The 23854-nt window shown below is 40.3% G+C and overlaps 1 protein-coding gene across 1 annotated transcript in view; it reads left to right on the forward strand.

Moving 5' to 3' along the window:
- Positions 1-23045, forward strand: part of pawr (PRKC, apoptosis, WT1, regulator) — a 68132-nt gene extending 45087 nt beyond the window's left edge. The window contains exons 3-7 of the mRNA XM_038738424.1: positions 224-349; positions 8322-8356; positions 13830-13956; positions 18241-18345; positions 21621-23045. Of these exons, the coding sequence (XP_038594352.1) occupies positions 224-349; positions 8322-8356; positions 13830-13956; positions 18241-18345; positions 21621-21707 (480 nt within the window). The 3' untranslated portion in view covers positions 21708-23045. The remainder of the gene's footprint in view (positions 1-223; positions 350-8321; positions 8357-13829; positions 13957-18240; positions 18346-21620) is intronic.
- Positions 23046-23854: the final 809 nt, after the last annotated feature.

Genomic DNA, 23854 nt, shown 5'->3' on the forward strand with positions numbered 1-23854 from the left:
ATGTGTCACAATAAGCATGAAGGCATTATTTGAAGTTGTAAGCCAAAGCTTGCATGTAGCAAATTTGGTCCCCAAACACCAAGGTGTTTCTTTCTATGCATATAATCTTGTTCTCCGATTTCATGTGTGCATGTAAACGTAACATATCTGTGACTGTTCCTACTCCACCCATGGCTGGTCTAATGATTTGTCTTCCATTGTCATTCTCTTCTTCTTTTCTCAGAGCCTGGATGAGCTGGACGATGATGACGCAGGTGAAAAGGACCGGAGGAATGAGGAGGAGCTGGTTCAGGCCAACACTTTCCAGAACGAGGCCATGACAGCTGACCTCGCCACTGCCCACTTAATGGTAAGACGTAACGTGACATGACAGGAGGTAGGAGGAGAGAGCTACACACTCATAATGTTTTCCCATGTACTCTACCTCTGGAGGTGACTAACCCTGTGGATAGTTTTGGTGGTATTTACCCATGTGTTTGAGATTTCCACCCCAATACAATGAAGACAATCATTGTTCAATATGAACACTGAGTTCATAGAGAGTTTATTCATAGCCAAAAAGTCTTCCAACATCCAAGAAGAGACATGATGTCTGCAGTAGTGCCTGTGTATTCCAGTCTGTATTTTCTGCCTCAAATGATGTTCTACTTCTCCTCCACGCTTTACTTGAGCAGAATATTGTACAGATTGATACATCAGTGCTGCCAAACTGAGGCACTGTTGCTCAAGGAGACACCCAGAGAGCTCAGGAGCTGAGTTTGTGTGAAAAGCTGCAGTGATGCAAAACCCAAAGGTGTCTCAGTATTTCATCATCACCGTGAAATCGGCTAAAAGCAAAAAGAAACACCTTAAAGTCTGTGCCCTTTTGATTTGCTTATTCCTGAAGCTGGTTGAACATACAAAGTGTGACATAAACTTATTTCTATGCAGCTACTGTTGATGAGACTTTATAGAGAGACATATTTTGCGTGTTGGGATGAATTGTGCATTCATTGATTAACTGATGGACTGAAAGGGGATCTACAATGTGAGGATATCTGAAATGAGGATTTTCTGCTTTTCACAGTTTTCTTTCAATTGTAAATTAAATATATTTGACAAAAGAAGCAATATGAAGATGTCAACTTGCGCTTCTTTGTTGTTTTACAAACTAAACTAGTAATCAATTAAGCAAAATATCAATGGAATAACAGATAATGAATATAATTAGTTTCAACCCCAAACATGAAACAAAGCAGTGATTTCTACATTACACACCACATAGTGTTTCTCTGTGTAGCTAAGGTCCACAAACTTAAGAGCCACATTCATCTAACTTCATTTCAAAGCCAGTGTTAGGATCTGCTTTGTGTATAAGGTGTGTGGTTCTTAACTATGTGAGTCAGCGACTGTTGATGTCTACAAAATGAGTCTTTTAATCTTGGCAAGTTTATTTAATAAAAGTCAACCCATGCAGAGACTCTTCCTCCAAATAAGACCAGGAGCTGTCTGTAGAGTGAGGACATAAATGAATTAGTAAAATTGAAACCAAATCAGAAATGACACGCTCATAATTTGAGTCTTTTTTTTCTTTCTTTTTTATCGAGAACAGTAGTTCATATTCAGTAGTGCAGTGTATGTAATTTCAAACTTACTTCAAATACACACGGAGTGATTTTCAATAAGAAATTGAGCACACGGAGGATATGAAAAGCATCCAGCTGTGTAACAACCACTGCAGCCTCCACTCTGTATTTCTGTAAAACATCATCTGATTGACATAGAAATTGCTATTTGAAAGAAATAAAAAATACAAATCAGACGGCTCTGACAACTCTTATGGATGCAGCGAAGAGTTGCATTCCAGGTGGATTGGCTGTTATGCACCAGCAGGCTTATTTTGTTTTGGGCTGGAACCGTCTGAAGCTGTTTACGCAAAGCGAGGGCTTGTGTATGAAATATCGACACAAACACCACACTAACAGGAAAATTGTGACAGCACCTGCTGAGATGTGGCCCGGATAAAAAAAATAAAAAGCAAAGGATTCAACTATTTACATCAGCTAGTCTACGCCTAGGCAAACAACAGGCAGTTCAGTAGAATTGGTTTTCTGCAGCTTCCTCACAGTTTGTCCATTTAGAGGAAGAGATTCACAGTCCATCATTTGAAACAGAATATGTCTATTCATGCCTGCTGAATCTATTCTTTTCATTACAACATAACGCCTAATGCAGACCAGATGTGGCTATGCAGAAACTAGCCATTAGATGTCTCACTGTCACTCATATAAAACTGACATTTATATTCTGCCGGGGGTCCTGTGCCAGCGTGCTCATAAGGAGGCAGACTGGGAGAAATAAAGAGCAGGAGAGATCCAGTGTGGTCAGTGGATTTACTACAGAGCTGTCAGTTAGACATCTGTAGAGACAGAGCATCCCAAAAATGTGCCGTTCCTCCCGGGCCCCATTTATCAAGGGGAGACAAGCAATTGCCATGTCAGGCCCGTTATGATATACAGCGTCCAGTCTGGTATGAAGATATCTGGACAAAAAGTTCTTTAAAAAAAAAAGCTCAGTTCAACTTGTGTTCAGAGCTGTAGGGTCTCCCCAGGTCTCAGAGCATTTCCCAACCAAAATAAGCTGTAACTCTTCTGCTGCTAAAGACATAATGGAAACTCCACAAACGATCATGGTTATTAAATATTTTATCAGATGATTTAGATTACATTTTTCCATCTCTTTCAAAGGACCTGTGTTCCATTTAAATTTGCTTATAGTGCTGATGTGTATTTGTGCATGAACACACATCTCTTCTTCGTGTGACTGGACACATCTATCTGATCTATGCAGACTCAGTGATGGCCAGTCAGAGAGGCCCACCTCAGGCATGTGTTCCTGGTTATCAGGCCTTACCTCCCTCTGGTATGTAAGTCCTACAAGGAACCCTGTTTCAGTGATCCAGCATCCAGAACCATATGGAACATTCCTCGGGATCATTTGCATTTAATGTGGCGCCAGGTCCACAACATAGCTGCTCAGATCTCTTCTCTGCCTCTCTCTCACATGGAAAGCACATAACTGCCTACAATCTCCATCCAGCACTTTTTAACAAGCCTCATTAGCATTTTTAATTAGCACCTTTCAGTCCAAAAAATGGTGCTGATGCAGAGCATCTTGTCTGAACAGCAGGCAAATGTTCACTACCCATCACATGGCATTTCCAACCATGAGCAGCAGCTCCCTGTGCTAGCAGCAAACTGAATTTTTGCCTGAGACTACATTTAATCACCGTTCACACCTTTTGTTGATTCAAGATTTCAAGCATTACTGTTATATAAGCCACACCAATATTTATCTTTGACAGGACAGCCACCAGCAAAAATATTTTAGCTAGTTGGTGAGAAACTAAACAAAGTCCTCACAGCAAACCAAAGGAGACTACAGCAGAGCTGATCATTGAATTCAGTTATCATTTAAAGAGTTTTTATTATGTTTTTTGGCCTTTCCGTTTCCTTTATTGTGTTATATATTTTTTAGTTCATGCAATAGGTTTGCAAAGTGAAAAAGTCCACCAGAAAGGGAGTTACCATCTCCAACAGAAAACACTGTTCCTAAACTGCCTGAAAACAGCTCGACTGTAGTCCAGCCTTTACTTCCGTAAACTATCTGCGTCATCATACTCTCCTAGTGGCTAGTGTGGAGAAACACACTGAGCTACAGCACACAAAGTGACATCCACCCACTGCCTCCCCTCAGCCCCACCCTCTCTACCAAACGTTAGGCAGTCAATGGACATAAAGTTGTTACTGTGATTTAGAGAAGGTGCACATTTAAAACTTTACATATGAAAAGATCCGTTTGTTACAAACCATTAACTCACCACTATGAAACTTTTGCTCCAGTCTAGGTTGCGAAGCTGGTTCGGGAACATGTACAGCTGAACCGAAGCCGTCGTTACCAGCATGTCAGGACCCGCCCTACTCTGCTTCTGATTGGTGCAGTACCTAGTGCGCATGTGCAACTCCCAACAAAGATCAAATAGAAGTGAGATGTTTCACTCCGTAGCTAAAACAGAGTGCTCAACACGCAGGGTGAATAGAGGTGCTGCAGAAATGTGCAGTATGACAAAAATATTGTGTTTTTTGAAAATTAAATGTAAACCTATTGTGGTACAACCTCTTAATAAAATGATGAACCTGAAAATGAGCATAATATCACCACTTTAAAACATGAATATAAAAAATAAGGTGCACAGTGCAGATTAAGCAGCCTGTTTTGTTTCTAGTACAGACATTACATAGGTGCAAGACTAGTTCTTTTAAGAACCTTAGTGAAATACAGGGAAAAGTTCCTTTCACGTTCACAAGGGCAAGAGGTTAACATGCCTTTGTGCTGCTGTTTACAGAGTAGTTTGCAGGTTAGTGTTGTTTTCATCTTCAGCCTTCAATTGATGTGCCAGGTTGGCATTTTGACATCTATTTTCAGCCGGCATCAAAGACTCAGACAGCTAGGTGAGGCATCTTAATGAAAACGTTGTGTGAGGCATAAAGAAATTGCAGCAATGAACGATGGGAAAACAATTCAGACGTTTTCAAACAAAAGACAGCCAGTGAGCTTTCCCAAGATAGAGACTTTCCAGTAGCCTAGTTTTGCTGGTTCATGTATTTGGCCTGCCCGCATCTTCTAAATGCCAATCATGAATACATATATCTCTTTCTTGAACTTATTGAATTCCTCCAGTAAAATTGTGATCTTTATCAGCTTTGTGCAGAGAAATGCTCTGAGCGCTGCACTGTTAGTGGCTGGATAGAAAGCCAAAGATCACCTTTTCATGGAATTGGATGGCATTCCTTTAGAGATTTTTAAATTTAAAGAGCTGTCAAGACATAAATCGTGGATCACATCAAGCCGTAAATGTCCGAGCAAGACATTTGAATGTGTTTTATAAGTCTGAAAGTGGCATGGAGTGTTTCTTACAGGTACACATACACACAGAAATGCACATAAAGTATTAATCTGCTTAAGGTCACTGATAAAGCACTTTTTTTATTGTTGATATTTGTCTCTCTGTATCCTTAGTAGCTCTAAACGCTGTAGCTGGGCTTATGGGAGCTGTCAGCGCAGCTCAGGCATGATAAATAAAGATGCCCAAGCTTATATTGTGTGCAGTGAAGAAGTCACACATGAATTACACTGACCTTGTCTCACAGATTCATATCCCAGACAGGAGGTGCACACTTGCAAAAAAAACTTTGCCAAAAGTTGCAGTAGTAATGTGGCAAATGAAGTCTGGGTGTTTGCTGTAAACACAATATGATTTCAATTTCAGATTTTCAACTGCGTATCAACCACAGACGTATGTACCTTATGTAATATGGTAATTTTGACTATATCGCATACTGATATAATGTGTTTGAGTGTTTGTAAGATATATTTCATATAAATTATTGTGACTGCATGACTGCAATTCTCTTTGTTTACCAATCAAAAGAGGTCATAGTAAGGATGGAGCCCTGGTTGACACATACATGGCATTTTCTATTTATCTATCTGTAGTAGGGTGGACATGCTGCCTCAGTGTAACTGCCTGAAACTGTCTGCAGTACTCAGAATATGGTACAAGATAATGAATTTGCGTGAGACTCTGACAAACTGCAGATGATTATAAACAGATCAGATATGGTTCTTCATTGTTTCTGCAGTGTTTCTGAACTAATCTGAAGTCAACGCAACACTGAAGAGGGTCTAATAGCTGGAGGCCATTAAAGGAGCTGTATGCAACATTCACTGCTACTAAATGCACTAGAGCACAAGCATCTCAGACCAAATCAAATGGGTGCGATGGCCCAACAGACTCTATTGAGCAAAACAGTCATTTTACCTTGCAAAAGACACTTCATTCAAAGTGGAAAGAAACAAAATAACCATTAACACTTACTTTTTTTTGCTTATGCTTATGTATTTACCCCATTAATGCCATATATTCTTTTAGCTCTTACTAGTATTTATTGCTGCTCTTACTATCTTTTGTCACTTGTAGATCTCTTACTGTATCGTTGCTTTATTGATACTTGTATGTTCTCACCAAACTCACCAAAACTATCTTTGTTGTCTTTTGCCTGTTCTAACAATCAGCTCTCGTTTTGATCGAAATAAACCCTTAATTCGCCAAAGTGTTCTGGGTCTACACCTCAGCAATAGCAAAACGGGTCACAATGGTAATCCTTGGGAACAAATTCGCCCATCAAAGTATATCCTATTTTAAACACAGTCATTCTTTTGATTAGTTGCCTCTCTTTCCCTACAACAAACAATTTAATCATTTAGTCCTGTAGTTGCTCATATATAACTGAGTAACTGATTACTTTTGGAGAAATTTTGCAGTTTTTTCCTGTGGCTGCAGAAATGCTTATCTTTAACACCAGCATTTAATTTATACCAGTCAAAAAGGTGCTAGCCATTGGGTGCAGGAGATAAACCCCCTCTGCTTTAGCTTTACAGTCTATATGCATTTTGTTTTGACTGCACATGTCACAATGTCCAAAGGAGGATTGGCAACGTCCGCTGACCGCTGTGACCTTCACTCATATTGTTGTTTTGACTCATATTTCAGCCCTTTCAATCAATCCAGTCCACTGACCCTTGTCAGTAGGCCAATAGACTTTGAATATGAAACATGCTCATGCTGGATCTTACAAAATAGTAACATTTCTGGGGAAATGTGAAAGCAAACAGTTATTTTCTACATTGTCAGGTTCCTTTTGGAAAACTAGCTGCTCAGGGTTTCCCGGTCAGCTGTATATTCAAAAGATCAAAGAATCCTCTTGGTTTGTTCAAGTTACACAAGACTGTGGAAGCAAGAGAGTAAACACACATTTACATTTAGACAGCATTTCCATTTCTACTCTATGATGTGTATTGACAGGACGCTCTGTCAGAGGAAACGTGGGGTTACAGCTGCTTTTTTCTCCATACCTAATTATTTACCTTAGGACAGGTGTGTAATAATAGTACTGAAACACCTAGTCGATCAACAGATTTCTGACATTTTATAGACTGAACAGTCAGTTAATTCAGAAAATAACTGACATGTCACTCAATAGAAGAAAGTTTTACTTGCACTCCTAGATGTGTGACACTGATCTTCCGTTTTTGTCTTAATCCTTAAGCTATACTTGGTCTGGGTCTTATTTTCTAAAGGTCTCAAGCAAACCAACTCCATGGTTCTACTCTGTAATAAACTTAATGGGTTCAGGCTCACTCTGAAATTGGAGTACAGTACACTTGTTTAGAAGCACCATCTGCCTGCTTTCAATTAAATTCCTGATAAGACAGTTTGTGGGGAAAGAATGAGGAGCTAGAAAAGCCTTTTCAGGTGCATCTGCAACAGCTGTTGGATTACAATTAGAAAATATCTGTTTCAAAAACAAAATGAATCAAACTGCTCTTAAATCCAGGTGTTGCTTGAACCAGGCCATATGCGCAGATGATACGTATGATATGCATGACCCGGTGCTGCTGCAGACTGCCCTCTTACTATCCACCATCATAGTTAATCCATCCCGGCCTGAGCCAGGGAGGAGATGAGGGCCGGGATTTCACCCACAGGTAATAGATGATATGTCACTCAGAGAGAGAGGCTGGTGCATGCTAAGAGTCGGGCACAACGTTTCCCTTCACCCAGTAAAGCCAACTTCTGACTGATGGATTGTAACAGAGCCAGTGCTCCTCAATCAAACCCGGGACCCTTCACTGCACAAGACCTTAGGAAAGAGGAGATGTGTATTCATCACACGGCATCTGTGACATGAACCTCATTCTTTGAGGGAGGCGCTGTTTTACCAAAGGCGACTTTATTGGAGCATGACTGCTGTATAGAACTAAACAACCTTTAGATCATACAGTAATGGGAAAAGAAGATAAACATACACGTCCATTTTGCAAAATAAAATTGCCTTCCACAACTTGGGGCTATAGGGCTCCTGCTGAACTATTAAATGCAACAAAGCTTATCTATATATCAGCTCAGCAGCTGCGATTCGCAAACGTTCGTACACAACCTAAAGGCTTTCTATAAGTGCTGCTCTTGATAAATTTCTATTATCTCGTGATGGGATTTTGTGATTATTTTTTTTTCTTTTTTTGGTGACCCAACACAACCCAAGGCAGATGAACACAATAGATGATACCTAAAAGTTCACTCTGACATACACTGCTTTTCTGAAATTACATTACTGCTTGAAATTAGAGACATCACTGCTCCAAATTACATTGGTTCTGCAGTTTTAGACCCTTGAGTTATTGTTTTTGGTCTGAAAGTATTCCTTTCCTATTTGTTTCAGGAAACCCCCCGATCTGGGAGCGGCCGCCACAAGAGGTAAGACTCATTTTATTATCCTGACACTGTAGAGTGGAGTTTATCTGCTTCTGGATCACTAGTAATGTGTCAAGAGAAGGAACAAAGGCCAGACTGAGAAACAGCACTGAGTCATTATTTACGAGAGCAGATTCCTTCTAAAATGGTCTGAGGGCCTTTTTCTGGTGCATCACTGTTGATTTTTTTCCACTCCTCTGTGCTGCTCTTTTCATGCTTTGGGCTCAAGAAAGATGACTGTTTTGAACAGTAGTTGACAGGACACCATCTGGACCTTGGACACTTTGGTCAGACCATCACTTCGCTGCCATAGCTGGCAGGGAGTGTTGAAAGTAAATTATTTGCTTTGAAAGGTTTGGAGTCTAAAATGTGGGGTTCTGTTCGGTCAAGATTGCTTTGGCATTTGATAAGGGGCTTTCAGATTTTCAAACAACCTCCATAAAGATTGATGTTTGGACAGACACCTAATCTGAGCCATTTTTTTTTTCACACAATTTGCTGTAGATGTTTTGACAGAGCAAAATTTGATGAAAATTGTTTTTATTTCATCAGTTTCCCTTATATTACAGTATCAATTAAACAATATTCACACACTATAAATGTTTTACATTGTTTTCATCTGAATTGCTGCTGGACCATTCTCTAGTGGGAAGTGGTGCAACTTATTGATTAGATTAATCCTCACAACGCAAATTGTTACGCAACATTACAGGTGGTGAAGTCCTTTGAGAATCTCCAGTGTGTATTTTCTTTTGCATTATTTGCAACCAAACTGTGAAGTTGTGGCCAACCCCAACAGCCAAGTTCACCAGCTGACATTCAATCTGGCCATGTAATTATGGCTGCTGCTCTCATCAGCTGGCCTGGCCACACTTGGACGCTCTGCAGTTCTGCAATGGATAACCTGCCAGGTGGGCTGGGCAGCACAAGATGGCTGATAGAGCAACTTTATAGATGTGTGTCTCTCTAATTTACTCCCTTTATGTCAACCCTCCCCTGTCTCGGTAACTTTATCTTTCGAACCATTCCCTTGTACAGTTTGTCCCTGCTCTACACAAAAACTCCTTTTGTAATGTTGTTTTTTTTTTTTTTAACTATTTTGCAGCGAAGATACATGGTGTTCCATCCTAAATGGGGATATCGCTTTAAATTCTATTCAAATATCTAGCGTTTAATATCGTCTTGCTTTTGAGCAGTGAAACATGTCTGATAGGGTGCATGTGTCTTAGAGGTAGAGCAGGTTGCCCACTAATCTCGGTTTGATCTCCGGCTCCCCAATTTGGGATTCAGTATCTTGCCCAAGGGACTTGGATACAAATTGCTCGGGGACGCCCTGCCGTGTGTGTGTGTGTGTGTGTGTGTGTGTGTGTGTGTGTAAATTATTAGTTTCTTTCTGGTGAGCTGTTGGCACCTTGCGTGGTTGCTATAGAACATAAGTACTTATAGTAAACCTATAGTACTTTTTCAACCTGGACCCTTTTCCCCATGTTTTTTGTGTCTTTGCCGCCTTTATTTGCAATATTTCTTTAAATAAATGTGTCGTATGTGATATTGAGGCCCACACTTTGTCTAGGTTCTCCCTGTTAAGCGGGAGCCTTTCCATGCCACTGTGGCCAAGCCATGGTGGGAATTGTTGGGTCTCTGTAAGTCTGTGTGACGTTCAGATCTATAAAACCCCAAAGTCACACAATAACACAAACTAACTAATATATCGAAGCAGCAGTTTATTTGCAATAACAAAAAAACTCCTTTTGTAATGTTGCAGTAGACCACCAATTCCTGTGTTCTGTGAGATAAAATTACTGTTTTTGTCAGTGGAGTCTGGTGACTTTGAACAGAGTGACAACACTGTTGCTCAGTGGCAAAAACAAGCTCTTTTAGTGGACATACGTTGGCGGTGCACATATGCCCAGAAAGGATTACATTGCTGGAACCGGTTTCAAAAATAGTTGTTCCAATTTGTCACTTATACAGGTTGAAAAATGCCAGAGTTTCCCTTTAACTTGTTAGCTTGCATCCCAACACTTCATCAGTATCAAAAATAGTTCAGTGTCTGAAGCTGCTTCTACCTTTTTTAAAAGAAAAAATACAAAAAGAAACTATGTACATACTGAAGCTCATCTTGGGTAGCTCATCAGGGACCTTGGAGATTGGAGCATTCAAAACCAAAACACACCTGGGCCAGCTCTGCCTATCTAGAAAGCTTGAAATATCAGCTGCCATGGAGATAAAAGAGAAGTGATTGACATTGATCAGCTACACTTGCAAGCCCCCACCCATAAATGATCAGAATCTTTTGGGACTGGGAGATATTACTGATTACATCTTTAAAACGACTGTGAATGGAGTTTGAGGGAATGGTAAGTATCATGAAATAGGCATGGTGGTAATCAGATGGTTGAGCACTGTGTGTTGTGGTTTCCAGTATAGTTTTGACTCATTCCACATTGACACTTTTGTGAGAGACGTTGTTAAACCTGTGGCTGCTGCTGTAGCCTCTTGCGTCTCTGCTTTCTCCTTCCCACCTGCTGAGGCTCCCAAGAGTGTGTGATTGGCTCAGCCTCTCTCTCCCCCAGACCTCACCCTGCAGGGTGCTAATGGGCCACGGTGTGATATTTAGTATCGAGGCCATGGATGTTTAGGCTTGGCTTCAACACCCGCTGAGCACCCTAGAGTACTCTTGTTTGTGTGTGTGTGTGTGTGTGCGACCAGGGAAATATCTCTAGAAACAACATGACATGCATGGATGTAAACACACAAGGCATGTCATTGTTTTGTATTTGGCTCTTTTTAGGCATCATGTTGAAGGGATGTATTCATTGTCACGCTTTGTAATGCATGCTTACGTGTGTGCGTGTGTGTGCTCATGCCAATTTAAAAACAAAAGACAAAAATGGAAATGAAAAAAAGAGTAGCTGTGAATGAGAGAGACAAATGAAATGCACTTTATCTTGGCGTAGGCGTGCGCCAAGAAGAACGTTTCAAGGACTCCCTCTTGATCAAAAGCGATGGCCACAGCAATGTTTGGCTCTATGTAAGAATGAGCGAAAATAAGCTGTTGGTTCTGTAAATGTCAAGCTACAGAAAAATACCGCCTTTGCTTGTGTATGAGAAATGGCACAGAAACCTCACTAGAGAAAAGAAGAATGGCTGAGTAGAGTGAAATAGAATATGAAACTTAAGCCTGTGTTTACATCATGAGGCTCATGTCTGTAGTTTGTCACTTTTCAGTAAGTGTTTATCCAGCAAAAAAACATGCTGGACGATATGAAAATGTCCATTTTATATTTGGTATATTTGGTGTTTGAAATATGTTCCCTCATAAACATAAATCAAAAGTCAATCAAATCAAAGTGATTGCTGAGCTAAAACCAACTACCCAAGACCATAACTTTAAGCCATATCTATCATGAAATATCTTGTACTTTACTGTAAACGTACATTTGCCCTCTTCACGTATTTCACCACATTCTGCAAAGATCTTCAGCTGTTTTCCATGTTCTAATTCTTTACCCAGACCGCTTGACCATAACACTTAACAATGGATAAATAAAGAAGCTGTACTGCGTTTCTCTGCAATTCCGGATAATCCACAAAACTGTGGATCTTCAGCTAAGAAGAAGCTAGCTTGGTATTCTTGGTACATGTTGACATGTTGACACAATGTGTGTATGACAGCAACTGTAGCTTGGAATATAGCAATACTGGGCACTGAATTAGATGAATTTACTGTTTATTAGACCACAAATGAGACAAGAATTAGGAGTGCTTTTGGGGGCCGGCCCCTGCTGATTACTGCACAAAAACAAGACTTTATTAACTGATTTTTGTGAAACTTGATAATATTTTATGGACAAAATAACTTTCCTGATGGAAAGATTTAGCTTTACTTGTTGCTAAAGTAACTGCTGCTTACTGTCTGCTAATTAGCTCAGTTAGCCAGTCAGCCTAGGGTTATATTAGCTGACTCTGCTGGACTGGGAGCCCAGAGCTCCAGGGCAGTGTTGCTGTTTACACTGCTAGCTCAGGAGTTTTGGACCACTAAACTCTGATTGGTGAACCGTAATAAATGACATCACCTTTATTCAAATACCCATGTCAAACCAGTGAGAAGAAAAGAGATTAAAAACAAAAAAAACAGAAATCTCCCAATCTCAAAATGACTAAAACTATTCTAACTCTGGCAGAACATAGTGTGGTCATTTAGTATCCCATCAGTCACAGTAAGAAACTTTCCTGCGCCTTTAAGAAAGTGTTAGCATGGGGTGTCAAGGTGTAGTCTAAAAATTCACCCATGTGTTTACACTGTCATTTATCCAGTAAAAGCTAAGACATGCTAGAGAAATATCCATCCCTCCATCCATCGTCAACCGCTTATCCTGCGTACAGGGTCGCGGGGGGCTGAAGCCAATCCCAGCTGACATCAGGCAAAAGGCGGGGTACACCCTGGACAGGTCGCCAGTCCATCGCAGGGCCTAGAGAAATACAACAACAGAAAATCTATGTTGTGACAATTTTTAACCATATTGACCATTACTGCCTCTCCAATCTCAGAGTTAAAAGTACTTTGTGAAATCATCTAATAATGGGAACATCATATTTGGCAGATCCTGAAAGGAATGCAGATGGTACATAGGAGTTATATTTGTCCTTTGTCTTGCCAGCAGCTTTCCTGTCGGTTTCAGTTGTAGAAATATGCAGACAGCCCCCTTCAGATAATTCACTGATGCCTACAGGCTCCCCAATAATTTGATTCCTGGGGAGATTTTATAAACCTGGCACAATCTGTTCCTACCAGGGAGTGGGAGTTGTTGTAGTCGGGGAGGTACAGAGCCAGCAACTCATTCCAAGTTTCCACGTCAATAATTATTGAAATAAGGTCAGTAAGAAAATAAACTGCACACAAATATTCTTTCCCGACTTCCCCGGAATCCGTCTCTAAGCAGCAAGGAAGTGAAGAAGAGATAAGGTTAATGTTCTGCTCAAGCTGCATACAAAATGCTTTAAAACCATTTTTTTTTTCACCAGTTTAAGAACAGTGACGCACAAGTTGCAGCTGCCATTCTTGAGCCTATTTGAAGTTGTAATATGTAAATTGTTTCTTAATCAGAATCCTTTTTGCACCAAAGTTGCAAACCCTTGACGGCCTTTTCTCCATTAATGGAATAAAAGGCAGAAGGGTTTTAATAATGCATGCCTAATTGAAAGGGCAAACACGCAGAAGATATTCCCACCTGTTCTTTTGATGATGGATGTGTCACCCCATTGAAGTTTAATAATGTGTGTATGATTCATACCTTAAAACAGTCTGTTTGAAAACAGTATTGGACACTTTGGAGAGTGGAAAATTCACTCTTTTTTCCCAACTTTCTTTTGCATGTGAAGAATTTGTAATAAGTAGTAAGTAAGTAATAAACAAACAAAACATGAGCGTTCAGCTTGTATAGTTATGTTTTTGTGTGTTTCTTTGTAACAGCTCTGCAGGGCCAGGATCTGAGGAAGAGTTTGGTGGGAATAGCAGACATCGACACAACCGTCACGGCAGAGATGGAGGAGCTACAGGACCAGGGAGTTTGGAGAAAAGGTTGGAGGAGCTGGAGAAGGTAAGACTCTTGACCCTATTACTACTCAGGTACTGTCACTACTGGCACTAATTAATACTCCGCCAATACAAACGCAAGCCAGTTAAGTTATGTTTAGTTTGACAATTTGGGAAATACATTTACATGGTTTACTTTATTGCCAATAGTTGAATGAAAAGATCAATTCACTTTCTCATGTCTGTGCATTAACTATGGAGCTAGAGCCAGGAAGAGATTATCTTAGCCTAAGACTGGAAGCAGTGAGAAGCAGAAAATGAAAAAAATATATGTGACCAGTATTTCTTAAGTTCACTTATTCACATGGACACAAACCAAACTGTAAAATGTTGTGGTTTTACTATAAAATATGTGCTTTGAATATCTCAAGGCAATAAGCGGTGAATAATAGATTCTGAACCAGACTAACTTGTTTCCCCCTCCTTCCAGTCTTGCTTAGTTAATCTAATCACCTGCTGGATATGAGAATAGTACCAATCTTCATATCTAACTCTTAACAAGATGGCAAATAATTGTTAATTGCAAATAATCACGTTTCATTATATAACTCACATGAGTTTGTTGGGTTTCCATTACAAAGGTTAATGCCAGCCTTAAAACAATGTTATTTTTTCAAATCTTTGCTTTTGAAAAGGTGAGTCAATGTGGGCATCTGCTCTGAGACTAAACTGTTCAGTATCATGGTCCAGATGAGTCAGAAAACACATGTTGGCAGGTTTTATCTCCTCCCTGCTGTGAGAAGGTCATGGTGTTGTTCTTAAGAGTGCAACTACATATGGAGCGGGACTCCGAAGTCTTTCGTATCAAACAGGCTTAACATTTTATGGACATCTTGCCAGTGGAGTTTTAACATTTTACAGTATATCACCAGTTCATCTTCCTACTGCTACAGCAGCAGCCACTGCTAAATATGCAACCACAATGGAATAAGAACCAAATGACTTTCACTTTTGGATTTTATTCAGCTCATCCCTAAAATAAATCATTTAAAATCATTCTTCACACTGCCAGGAATATTTTTTTAATATTAATAATACTAAATATTTCAGAACATTTCATACAAAAAGTCAAATTAAAGAATATAGAATATAAATTCCCACTCATATCTGTAAAACCCACACATACTGAGGACAGGGCCGCATGTCCTTATTGGTAGCTACTGTCCTGACTTGAACCAAAACATACATGATTTCTTCTTCTAAAGTGCTGTCCTGTGGCGTAAACTCATCTTCCACTGTGCCTACTGCTCGACCATGAAGTTGTCAGTTGCACCCCGAAATAGGATATGAATTCTGAAGAAAATCCTTCAGCGAAGTAAATCCCTAGCTGAGTTTCAGTGGCTTTTCCTTCCTATATATATATACCTATACTTCCCTCGGTGCAACCACAGTTAATTCGACATGGAAATGTAAAATCACAGAGGAAGCATCGGCTTTATGATTGACATCTGCTATCAATACTAAATCCTATACACTTTTCAATGCTCCCTGAGTATGTAGGAGTCTAAACAACAGTCTTTTGGTCGACTGAAAGCCTCTATCAGACACACCGCTTTGAGTCCTTTGAGCTGCCACCCGAGTTCTGATTTTCTGGCTGGAAACTGTGGCTCAGCACTGGCAGAAGTTCTCCTCAGCGTTGCTGAAAAGATGACCTTTTACAGTGCAGATACACCGTCAGACACTCAACCCCTCTCTGCTGCCACTGTAGAAATTCAACTCGGAATCAAATGTCACTTGGGTGGTTTTCAAATAAAGGTTTTAAAGTAAGTACCGCTGTGACCTCAGTGACTCTCTGTGCAAGGTTTTTCTTTGTGTCAAATGACTAGAAACACTTTAAAAATCCCATTTCATACTTTTTTGCACATTGTTTCTTTCACTCCCATACAAGAGGAAGTGTGTATGACACAGGTCCGCTCATATGAGACTACTGGCAAGTAAATCTCTGAGACACCAGGCTGCAACTTTAGGTCCTTTAGGCATTGCTGAAAAACCTCACAAGTACAGAGATGTGCAGTATGTTTGATCATCATAAATACGTATCACTCACAGAAACACTTGTTCTCCAAAGCCAGGTAATGTATAACCTCAAACCAGGTTGGGAGGAGAGTCATGGAGCCAGGTCAGATGACACATGTTGACCCATTCAGAATGAAACCACTAATGGAGACAGCATGCATAACGTATTGGTGTGACAAGAGTACAAGAGATGTTTGTTCAGGTGTGTTTTAGTTGAGAGTATATACGACTTGAAAGCTGCAGTTATCTATAGCACCGGCATTAGTAGTTTCATAGGTGGGCATATTTATGTCCGCTACATTATGCTTTGTGCCTTCTACTGTACCTGCCTGGTTGGTTTCTATGGAAACAATTTCATGCTTATCTGTAACAGAAAGAAAGTGAAACCTGTGGAAATCCTGGTCTGATCTTTGTTTCCATCATAAACACAATCATCATTATCATTTATGCATGTTGAATCTTACATACAGTCTCCCTTAGTAAGGAACAATATCCATTTTTTTCACTGTGGAGGAGACAGACTGGAACACACTGGCTTTTAACCAAGTACAATTTTAAAGGAAGCACAAAAGCACTGTGACAAAGGAACTGTTAAAGCATTGTTCACTGACTGTCTGTTGTGTTCATTATTACAGATTGCTTATTTAGAAAAATATGTTGAATTAGGAAATAGAAAATTATATACTTGATTAGAACTGTCATGTCAGAAAAATACAATGCTTTTTATTGACTCAGTCTTAACCAGATGTTTTTGGAAGTAAAATGTGCTTTCAGTAGAGCAGTCTCATCACAGTAGAGTACTCTCAAGCTGGACCTTAATGTGGCAACAAATTAATACACAGGCCTGAATATTCTCAAATGTTGAATACAGCTTTTTGCAGTTGTAGGTTTGGCACATCCAAGGCTTTCAAATGCTGGACAGAATTAAAGATAAATTCATACAGAATACATTTACATTTATTCATTTAGCTGACGCTTTTATCCAAAGCGACTTACAATTGCTATACATGTCAGAGGTCGCACACCTCTGGAGCAACTAGGGGTTAAGTGTCTTGCTCAGGAACACAATGGTGGATGGGTCACAGTGGGAACTGAACCCAGGTCTCCCACACCAAAAGCTAGCATCTTATCTATGTGCCATCACCACCCCCATAGACAGTTGCATTTGAAATGTTTGGAGGTTTTCTATCCACCTAATTAAACATATAGGAATGTAGAATACATATTGTGGAAGACGTACATTCAACCCTTTTTACATGGTTCAATCTACAATCCATTTCTGATTGGTTCAGGTCTTAGTGGTAGCAGGCTGATCAAAGTAGCCCAGATGCCTATCTTTGTAGCTAGTTCCTGTTGCTCCTCCTGGGGAATCCCAAGGCCTTCCCAGGCCAGGTGGGATATAAAAGGCACCCTTATCAGATGGCCAAACCACCTCAACTGGGTCCTCTTAATATGATGGAGCAGCAGTTCTACTCCAAGCTGTTTTCGAATGTCGGCGCTCCTTAAAGCATCCGACAGAGTTTATTTGATCAACACACAGAAACCCTCTAACCTAAACCTTCTCAATCTTCCAAAAATAAACAATTCAAATTTTTCATTCTTCACACAACTACTTCTGTCACTTGTCAACACTGACACTGTGAATGTCCTTGGTCCATGGTCCAAAATTACACACCCCATACCTATTGGCACGAATCATAACCTCTCACCTGCTCTATGAAGGCAGGCCTTTTGCCTTGTAATCAAGTGTGGCAATTCAAAACACTCTTGCACCTCTTGCTTACTTTAGGCATGGTCAGACGACACATTGTACAAATTACTTCATTTCAAGAACACCCCCACCTGTTATAAGGGTGAACCCCAACTGTGAAGAAAACCGCTTTCATCTGCGAGCCTTTCTGTGGCTACCCAGAGCTCATGACCATGGGTCAGGTAAATCTAGAGCTTGGCCTTCGTGCTCTACTTGTTCTTCACCACAACAGTCTGGTACAATGACCACATTTCTGCAGTTGACAAGACCCGAGATACTTGAACTCCTTCACTTAGGGCAGCAGCCGCCCCATTCAAACCCCTACTCCCAATGTGTTTAGCCTTTTAAAAAGTTAATTTAGAGTTTTTCCTTTCAGGCAGCTCAAGCGCAGGCATTCTGGATCTGACAATTACCATTTCTCATAAAACCGAAGTAATTACAGGGCAGCTTTTAGTCCAATAGCAAAGTGTATTAACATAAATACAAATGTAATAACTAATTTATGTGTGTTTGTTTTTTTAGGAGCTGGCCCGAGAGCGTCAGGAGAACAGCAGATTGCTTAAGGCCCACCAGGACAAAGACGACCTCATCGGGAAGCTGAAGGAAGAAATTGACTTACTGAACAGAGTGAGTTCAGCCTATGTAATTTTCTGCTCTGATGTCTTGATATTTTGAGCGTTCCTTTGTTGTTTTCATGTGTAGGTGGCTTGTGGGGGTTGTAAATCATCATCTGGCATTTTAGTGGAGTGGTGTATAATAGCTGTGTGCTACGATGACTTCCTGGCAGTCCATTAGGATTAGGACACTAACAAACATCTGTTCTTCGATTTACACACTTGTTACAAGATAATTGCACATTTTTACTCAGAGGCATTTAAGTGCAATTTGCATTTTAAACACTATGCATTACCATGACATTTGAGCTTTAAAAGTTAGTGGTCAGTTTGGCATGTGACATTAATGTCTTATTGATTTATCCACCAAAACAAATTTACTGCCTGGTGGGTACAAATTTGAGAGGTAATTGTACGTCTCCAGCAAATTGAAGGACTTTCTTTGACTTTTTGTCAGCTTAAATTTGAGGGTATTTTCATTTTGTTGAATAAAGCCAGAAAGAGAGGGATCAATAAGTAAGAAATAGTGCAGCTGAAAACACCATCAACACAATCTTCAACTTTTAAACACCCAGTTTCTTTTTCTTTTCTATGTCAGTGTATCTCAGTCAGGTGAAATCTCTCACTCTATTTTCTTTTGATTTACTTTCAGACAGAAAGTTTTAAGGTAGGCTTGGTACAAGTCCAGCAGAATTCAAAGATCTACTAGACTTAAAACTTTCAAAGTGAGTTTTAACCTTAAACTTACTGTGTAATTTCACATTCATTCATTCGCTTTAATAATTTAATTTTTTTTTCAAGTGTGATAAGGGGCATTTCTCAAACAGCCCTCAAGCTGTTGAAGCTTGTCGTCTAACTGCAGCACAGTGAATCTGAGGCGGTTAGTATTGATAGTTTTAATGTTTTAAACATCACAGAATAATTAACATCTTCACTGGACAAAACTAACATCAATCAAGTGTTATTGTTAGCTGATTTATGATAATAATAATTACTACTAGGCGAAAATGCCCCCTCAAAAAGCAGGTCCTTTTTTTCAAGGATGAATTTATAAGTAACAGCTGAGCTTAGCTAATAAGAAATATCTGTAATCCAATCTCAATCCAAACATTTATCATCTTCAACATTAGTAGGATAAATATGTATTTAATTCCATCCCTCCCAGTCCAATTTCCACTAGTGGATCAGGTGCAGAGTTATGTTAGGATGGACCGTGTTATAATGACCTAAATGGGTCAAGGCACAACATGCAGCACAAGATAGGTCTCAATGGAGACAGATTGTCGAAGCTGTATGTCTCATCAGGGATAAAGAGGATTAAGAATAAGACATTATAACGTACATTATTTTATAAGTTAAATGAGCCTCAGCCTTGAGAATGTCATTTTATCAGGAAAAGCCTGTGACCAGCACAGATGATGCCAAAGTGAAATGGATGGCCAGAGGTTCAGGAGTTAAATGAAAACAAGTATAGGTTTGGGGATTGTTTACAGACATGTTAATGTTAAGACATTTACAGATTTAGGGACAGATTGTGGTTTGGGGGCGGGGGGGGGTTCACTCTAATGTGAACCCTCTATCTGGGGTTCAGGTGTGTTTTTAAGTTTGGTATTCCCCCATGGGTCGGGGTCCTGTTTCCTCCTCACTCTGTGGTCAGGGTTGAAAGGTCAGGGGATACTCATGTAAGCTGAGGATTCTTTATCGTCAGCAGCCAGAGTGAAAACTCTCTGAACCCTCTGAACCCTCATCTCCCTCTCGCCCCAGACTGTCAACAATCCCTCCTCAACTCGCAGACTTTGCCCGTGTTTTCTGGGTCACCGAGGCTGGTGGTAAAATACATCTCTGTTTTTTGGCATCTCTGAAGGGAAACGTAGCAGGAGGGGGATAGATCTGAAATACTTTCATGTCTCAAATTCAGAGAGTAAAGACCTTAGCTCTCCCCTGCAGAGCCAATCAAATCTAAACAAGAGATCAAGCTCTGCCAAAACATACAGCGGCTAGTGATGTGTACATTTTGAGCAAGCAGTCGAATGGGTGGTGTTCGGTTATTATCTTGACCCTTGAGTCATTATGATACACTCTACACAACCCGTCTGCAAACAGTACGAGTGCAATATTGCAGGAGACACCGCATTGATAGCATCACATGGGCAGGAAGCAGGTCATAAGAGAAGGGCTTTATGTGGGGACGGTCAACGCGTTGATAGCCATCAGAAATGTCCCTGAGAGAGGCTCCCGCAAGGCCTGATGGGAAAGCAGGAGATAACAGCTGATCCAGTCTGCTGTCTCTGCAGAAGAAGATTGAACCCCCTCAGTCACTATAGAAGTTTATTTGGAAGCGAAAGAAAAGATAAAGCTCAACAACCGGACATAAAGCTCCCTCTTGATACACTTTGAAGAGAGAAATCCTGTCTGCGCAGAACCCTGTAAGCACACACATCCGTGTGATGGAAGCAGATGATATCTTCCATCTAATGATAAAGCAAGTAGTAAATTTAGCATTTTCAAAGGTTAGACCTGCAAAAATAGGCTGCGAACAAAAAATGGACATCACATCAAGGACATACAGAGCAACATTATTGTGGGTTTTTAGAGCTTTTTTCCTTCAGTAAACAGCTGCCTGCTACAGCCAAAAATGACACTAAGACAGCAGGTGAGAGTGAACTAAAACAATAAAGTTCAGGCCAGGCAGCTGAACAATGAGCTGAAGCCACTTTAAAGCTCTGTAAAGCAGTGGGGAGCTAATTCTCTGTAGGCTGATCACTATGAGCAACCCCTTTCACATTGTTTTCACATCGTTATGATAATCAGTGTTCCCCTCACGATTTTGTGAGACTGCCCGCCACAGTCTAGGTAATTAAAGAAAAACCCTGATAACAATATTGATTATAGCCGCTTTAAAGTAACACGAGAGCCCACTTTGTCTATGCAAAAAGCCAATTTCTCTAAGTGGAGTTCAGCTCATTCTCAGCAGCCATGCAATCATGACCGGAGATGGAAGAAACCGAAAATGAGGAGTGTCACTTTGATGAGACAACCCTGTGGCAACTGAGAGCCTCTCTCGTTTGCAACTAATTGAAGCTGTTAATGTCTAATTTGTTGCTATCAAGGCAGCCTGGCTTGAGGGGGAAGCCTGGCAACAAGTAATGCCCGCTTTAACTCTCAGACTAACACTCCAACCTGACGGGGGCCCTCAAAGGTATAGAAGCAGGGCTGTGAATATTCATGTGTCTAAATCTGTCTGGAAAGTGCCAACACCACAGCTGTCCTTTGTGCCCCTTTTCGCAGGACCTGGATGACATTGAAGATGAGAATGAGCAACTCAAACAGGAGAACAAGACTCTGCTGAAAGTTGTGGGTCAGCTGACGAGGTAGAACCACCCCCCCACAAACAACCCAGTCTCCCCTTGATGAATGGATCATCTGTATTCTCTTCTTTGCTCCTGCCCTGGGTCAAGTCCAGCAGCACGGCCTTTTACCTGTTTGATTCTGTCTCTTCTGTCTGTTAGAGGTGAAACTGTAAAGTAGTCGTCCTCAGCGTCACAGCCTTAAAAACATTCCTCCCTCAGGAGGATTTATTCCATCTGTTGTATAAGCTGAGCGAACTAGGGACTAATGTTCTCCGACAGTCTCATGGGGATTGTCTGTCATCGTATACATATTTAATGTAAATGTACTGTATATAGGCCATTTAGATTGTTCATTTTTTTTTCAATTTATTTTTTTTTGATGAGGTCTCAAAAAGCAGAAGTAAAATGAATGTATGTGCTGCACAAACAAGCGCACACAGTCTTTTAAAACTTGTTTAGAGGTTTGAAAAAAGTCTGTACCCAGGCATATTTAAAAAGATCTCCAGTGCTGCAATGTCTAAATTGTGTCTGAGTGCAGGTTTCTTCAGTAAACTTCTGTCGAGGCACACTTGGACCAAATTCAACATAATTACTGCTACAGTACCATCAGCCAAAGTGGGCATAGTGCCTTGCAATGCATGTGAGATTTTTTTGTCAATCTTAAAAACAAAAGTTAAAGCCTGGTGCTTTATTAATGAACATTAGTGCCAGATTTACTTTCTTCCAATACTTTCTTGGTACATTTGAATCCCTGTAGGGCATCTACAAACCTAAATGACTCATATTTCCAAATTAAAATGATACCAATTATATGCTTTACGCATTTCAACGTTAACATCTGAGTATTATACTTGTCCTTGATGAAATGCTTTAGGGTGAAACCCTCGCCTAGTATATACGTGGATTCTTTTTTAAAAAGCATTTTGCTTTCTGTAATTCGTTTACAAGTTATGTCTCTGCGATATTTGATAGATGTTTAGCTGCTCTGTTTATTGCATCTAAGATGTGTGGAGTGAGCTACAGTGCATTTTTTTTGTATGATAACCAAATGAACTGAAGGAACATACTATTTGAAATGCATCTCTGTTGTTTTCTCAAGGGAACAGGCTTGGCTGGTATTGGCATTTTACTTTCTGTATTTACATCATTGTATTCCACGGAGGAGCTGCTCATTGAGCTCCTGCACTGGGGCAAATAATTTATAGATTTAGTAGTCAATAGATAACTTTGCTTCCACATACTTTCACATATTTTGGGGTAAAGGTCCCCTGGCAGGCATCACAGACCCATCTCTCTTCCCATTACATTATGCATGTACAGAAGATTAAGACATTTAATAAAAGTTTGATTATCTCTCTCCTCAGTCGACTCGCTTGTGTTCATTAAGACTAATTTGATGCGATGATACCATGGCACTGAGTCGGTAATGCAATGTGACGGTGGCGGGGGGTTCAGTTCCTCTGCCTAGCTCTCAACACACTCTCATTCATGATGAATCAAAATGCCAATCACCAACCTGACTAAATGAGAGCCACCATCCTGGAACATGACGCCTCCATCCACCCACAGAACCCCTGTTACACTCCTGAAATGCATTCATTCGCTCACCTAATGACAGAGTGGGGAGGGAAGCATCTATACAGGAAGCACATCAGGACTAATGTCAACCAAATTTTCAGACAATAGCCTTTTTCAGCTGATGGAAAGTGCTGGAGGCTTTCTCCATAATCCCTTTTACCATTTTTATGAAAAGTTACAAGATCTATCATTTGTACTAGTCACAGAGGGCAGAGACAATTCATATCTGCCTCTAGTTTGTCACAAAAGGCTGCTAATTTGCTCTTACCAGCAACATCAAACTTCTATTAACATTCAGACAGCACCAAAATCCTTTCTGTCTCATCACTCAGTGAATTAATGGTTTCACTGCATGTGAATGTAGTTTGTCAGCAAAAGGCTTTGTAAAGAGTAGATCTTGGCTTGTTTATCTTCTTGAAGCTTTACAAGAAGATATCATTATGTCTGCGACCTTTTGAGATAAGTGACAGTCCTTGTCATCTTGTATCGTGGCGGGGTGGGGGGGTGCATTAGCATTTAACAGAATTGGACTGACAAGAGGGTTGTAGCAACCACTGAGATCATGACCTCAGTATTTTTTCTGGTAATATGTGG

The sequence above is a fragment of the Micropterus salmoides genome, unplaced genomic scaffold (assembly GCF_014851395.1).
Source record: "Micropterus salmoides isolate LMB-PRFRI ecotype aquatic unplaced genomic scaffold, ASM1485139v1 Ms_hic_scaffold_23, whole genome shotgun sequence".
NCBI lineage: Eukaryota > Metazoa > Chordata > Actinopteri > Centrarchiformes > Centrarchidae > Micropterus > Micropterus salmoides.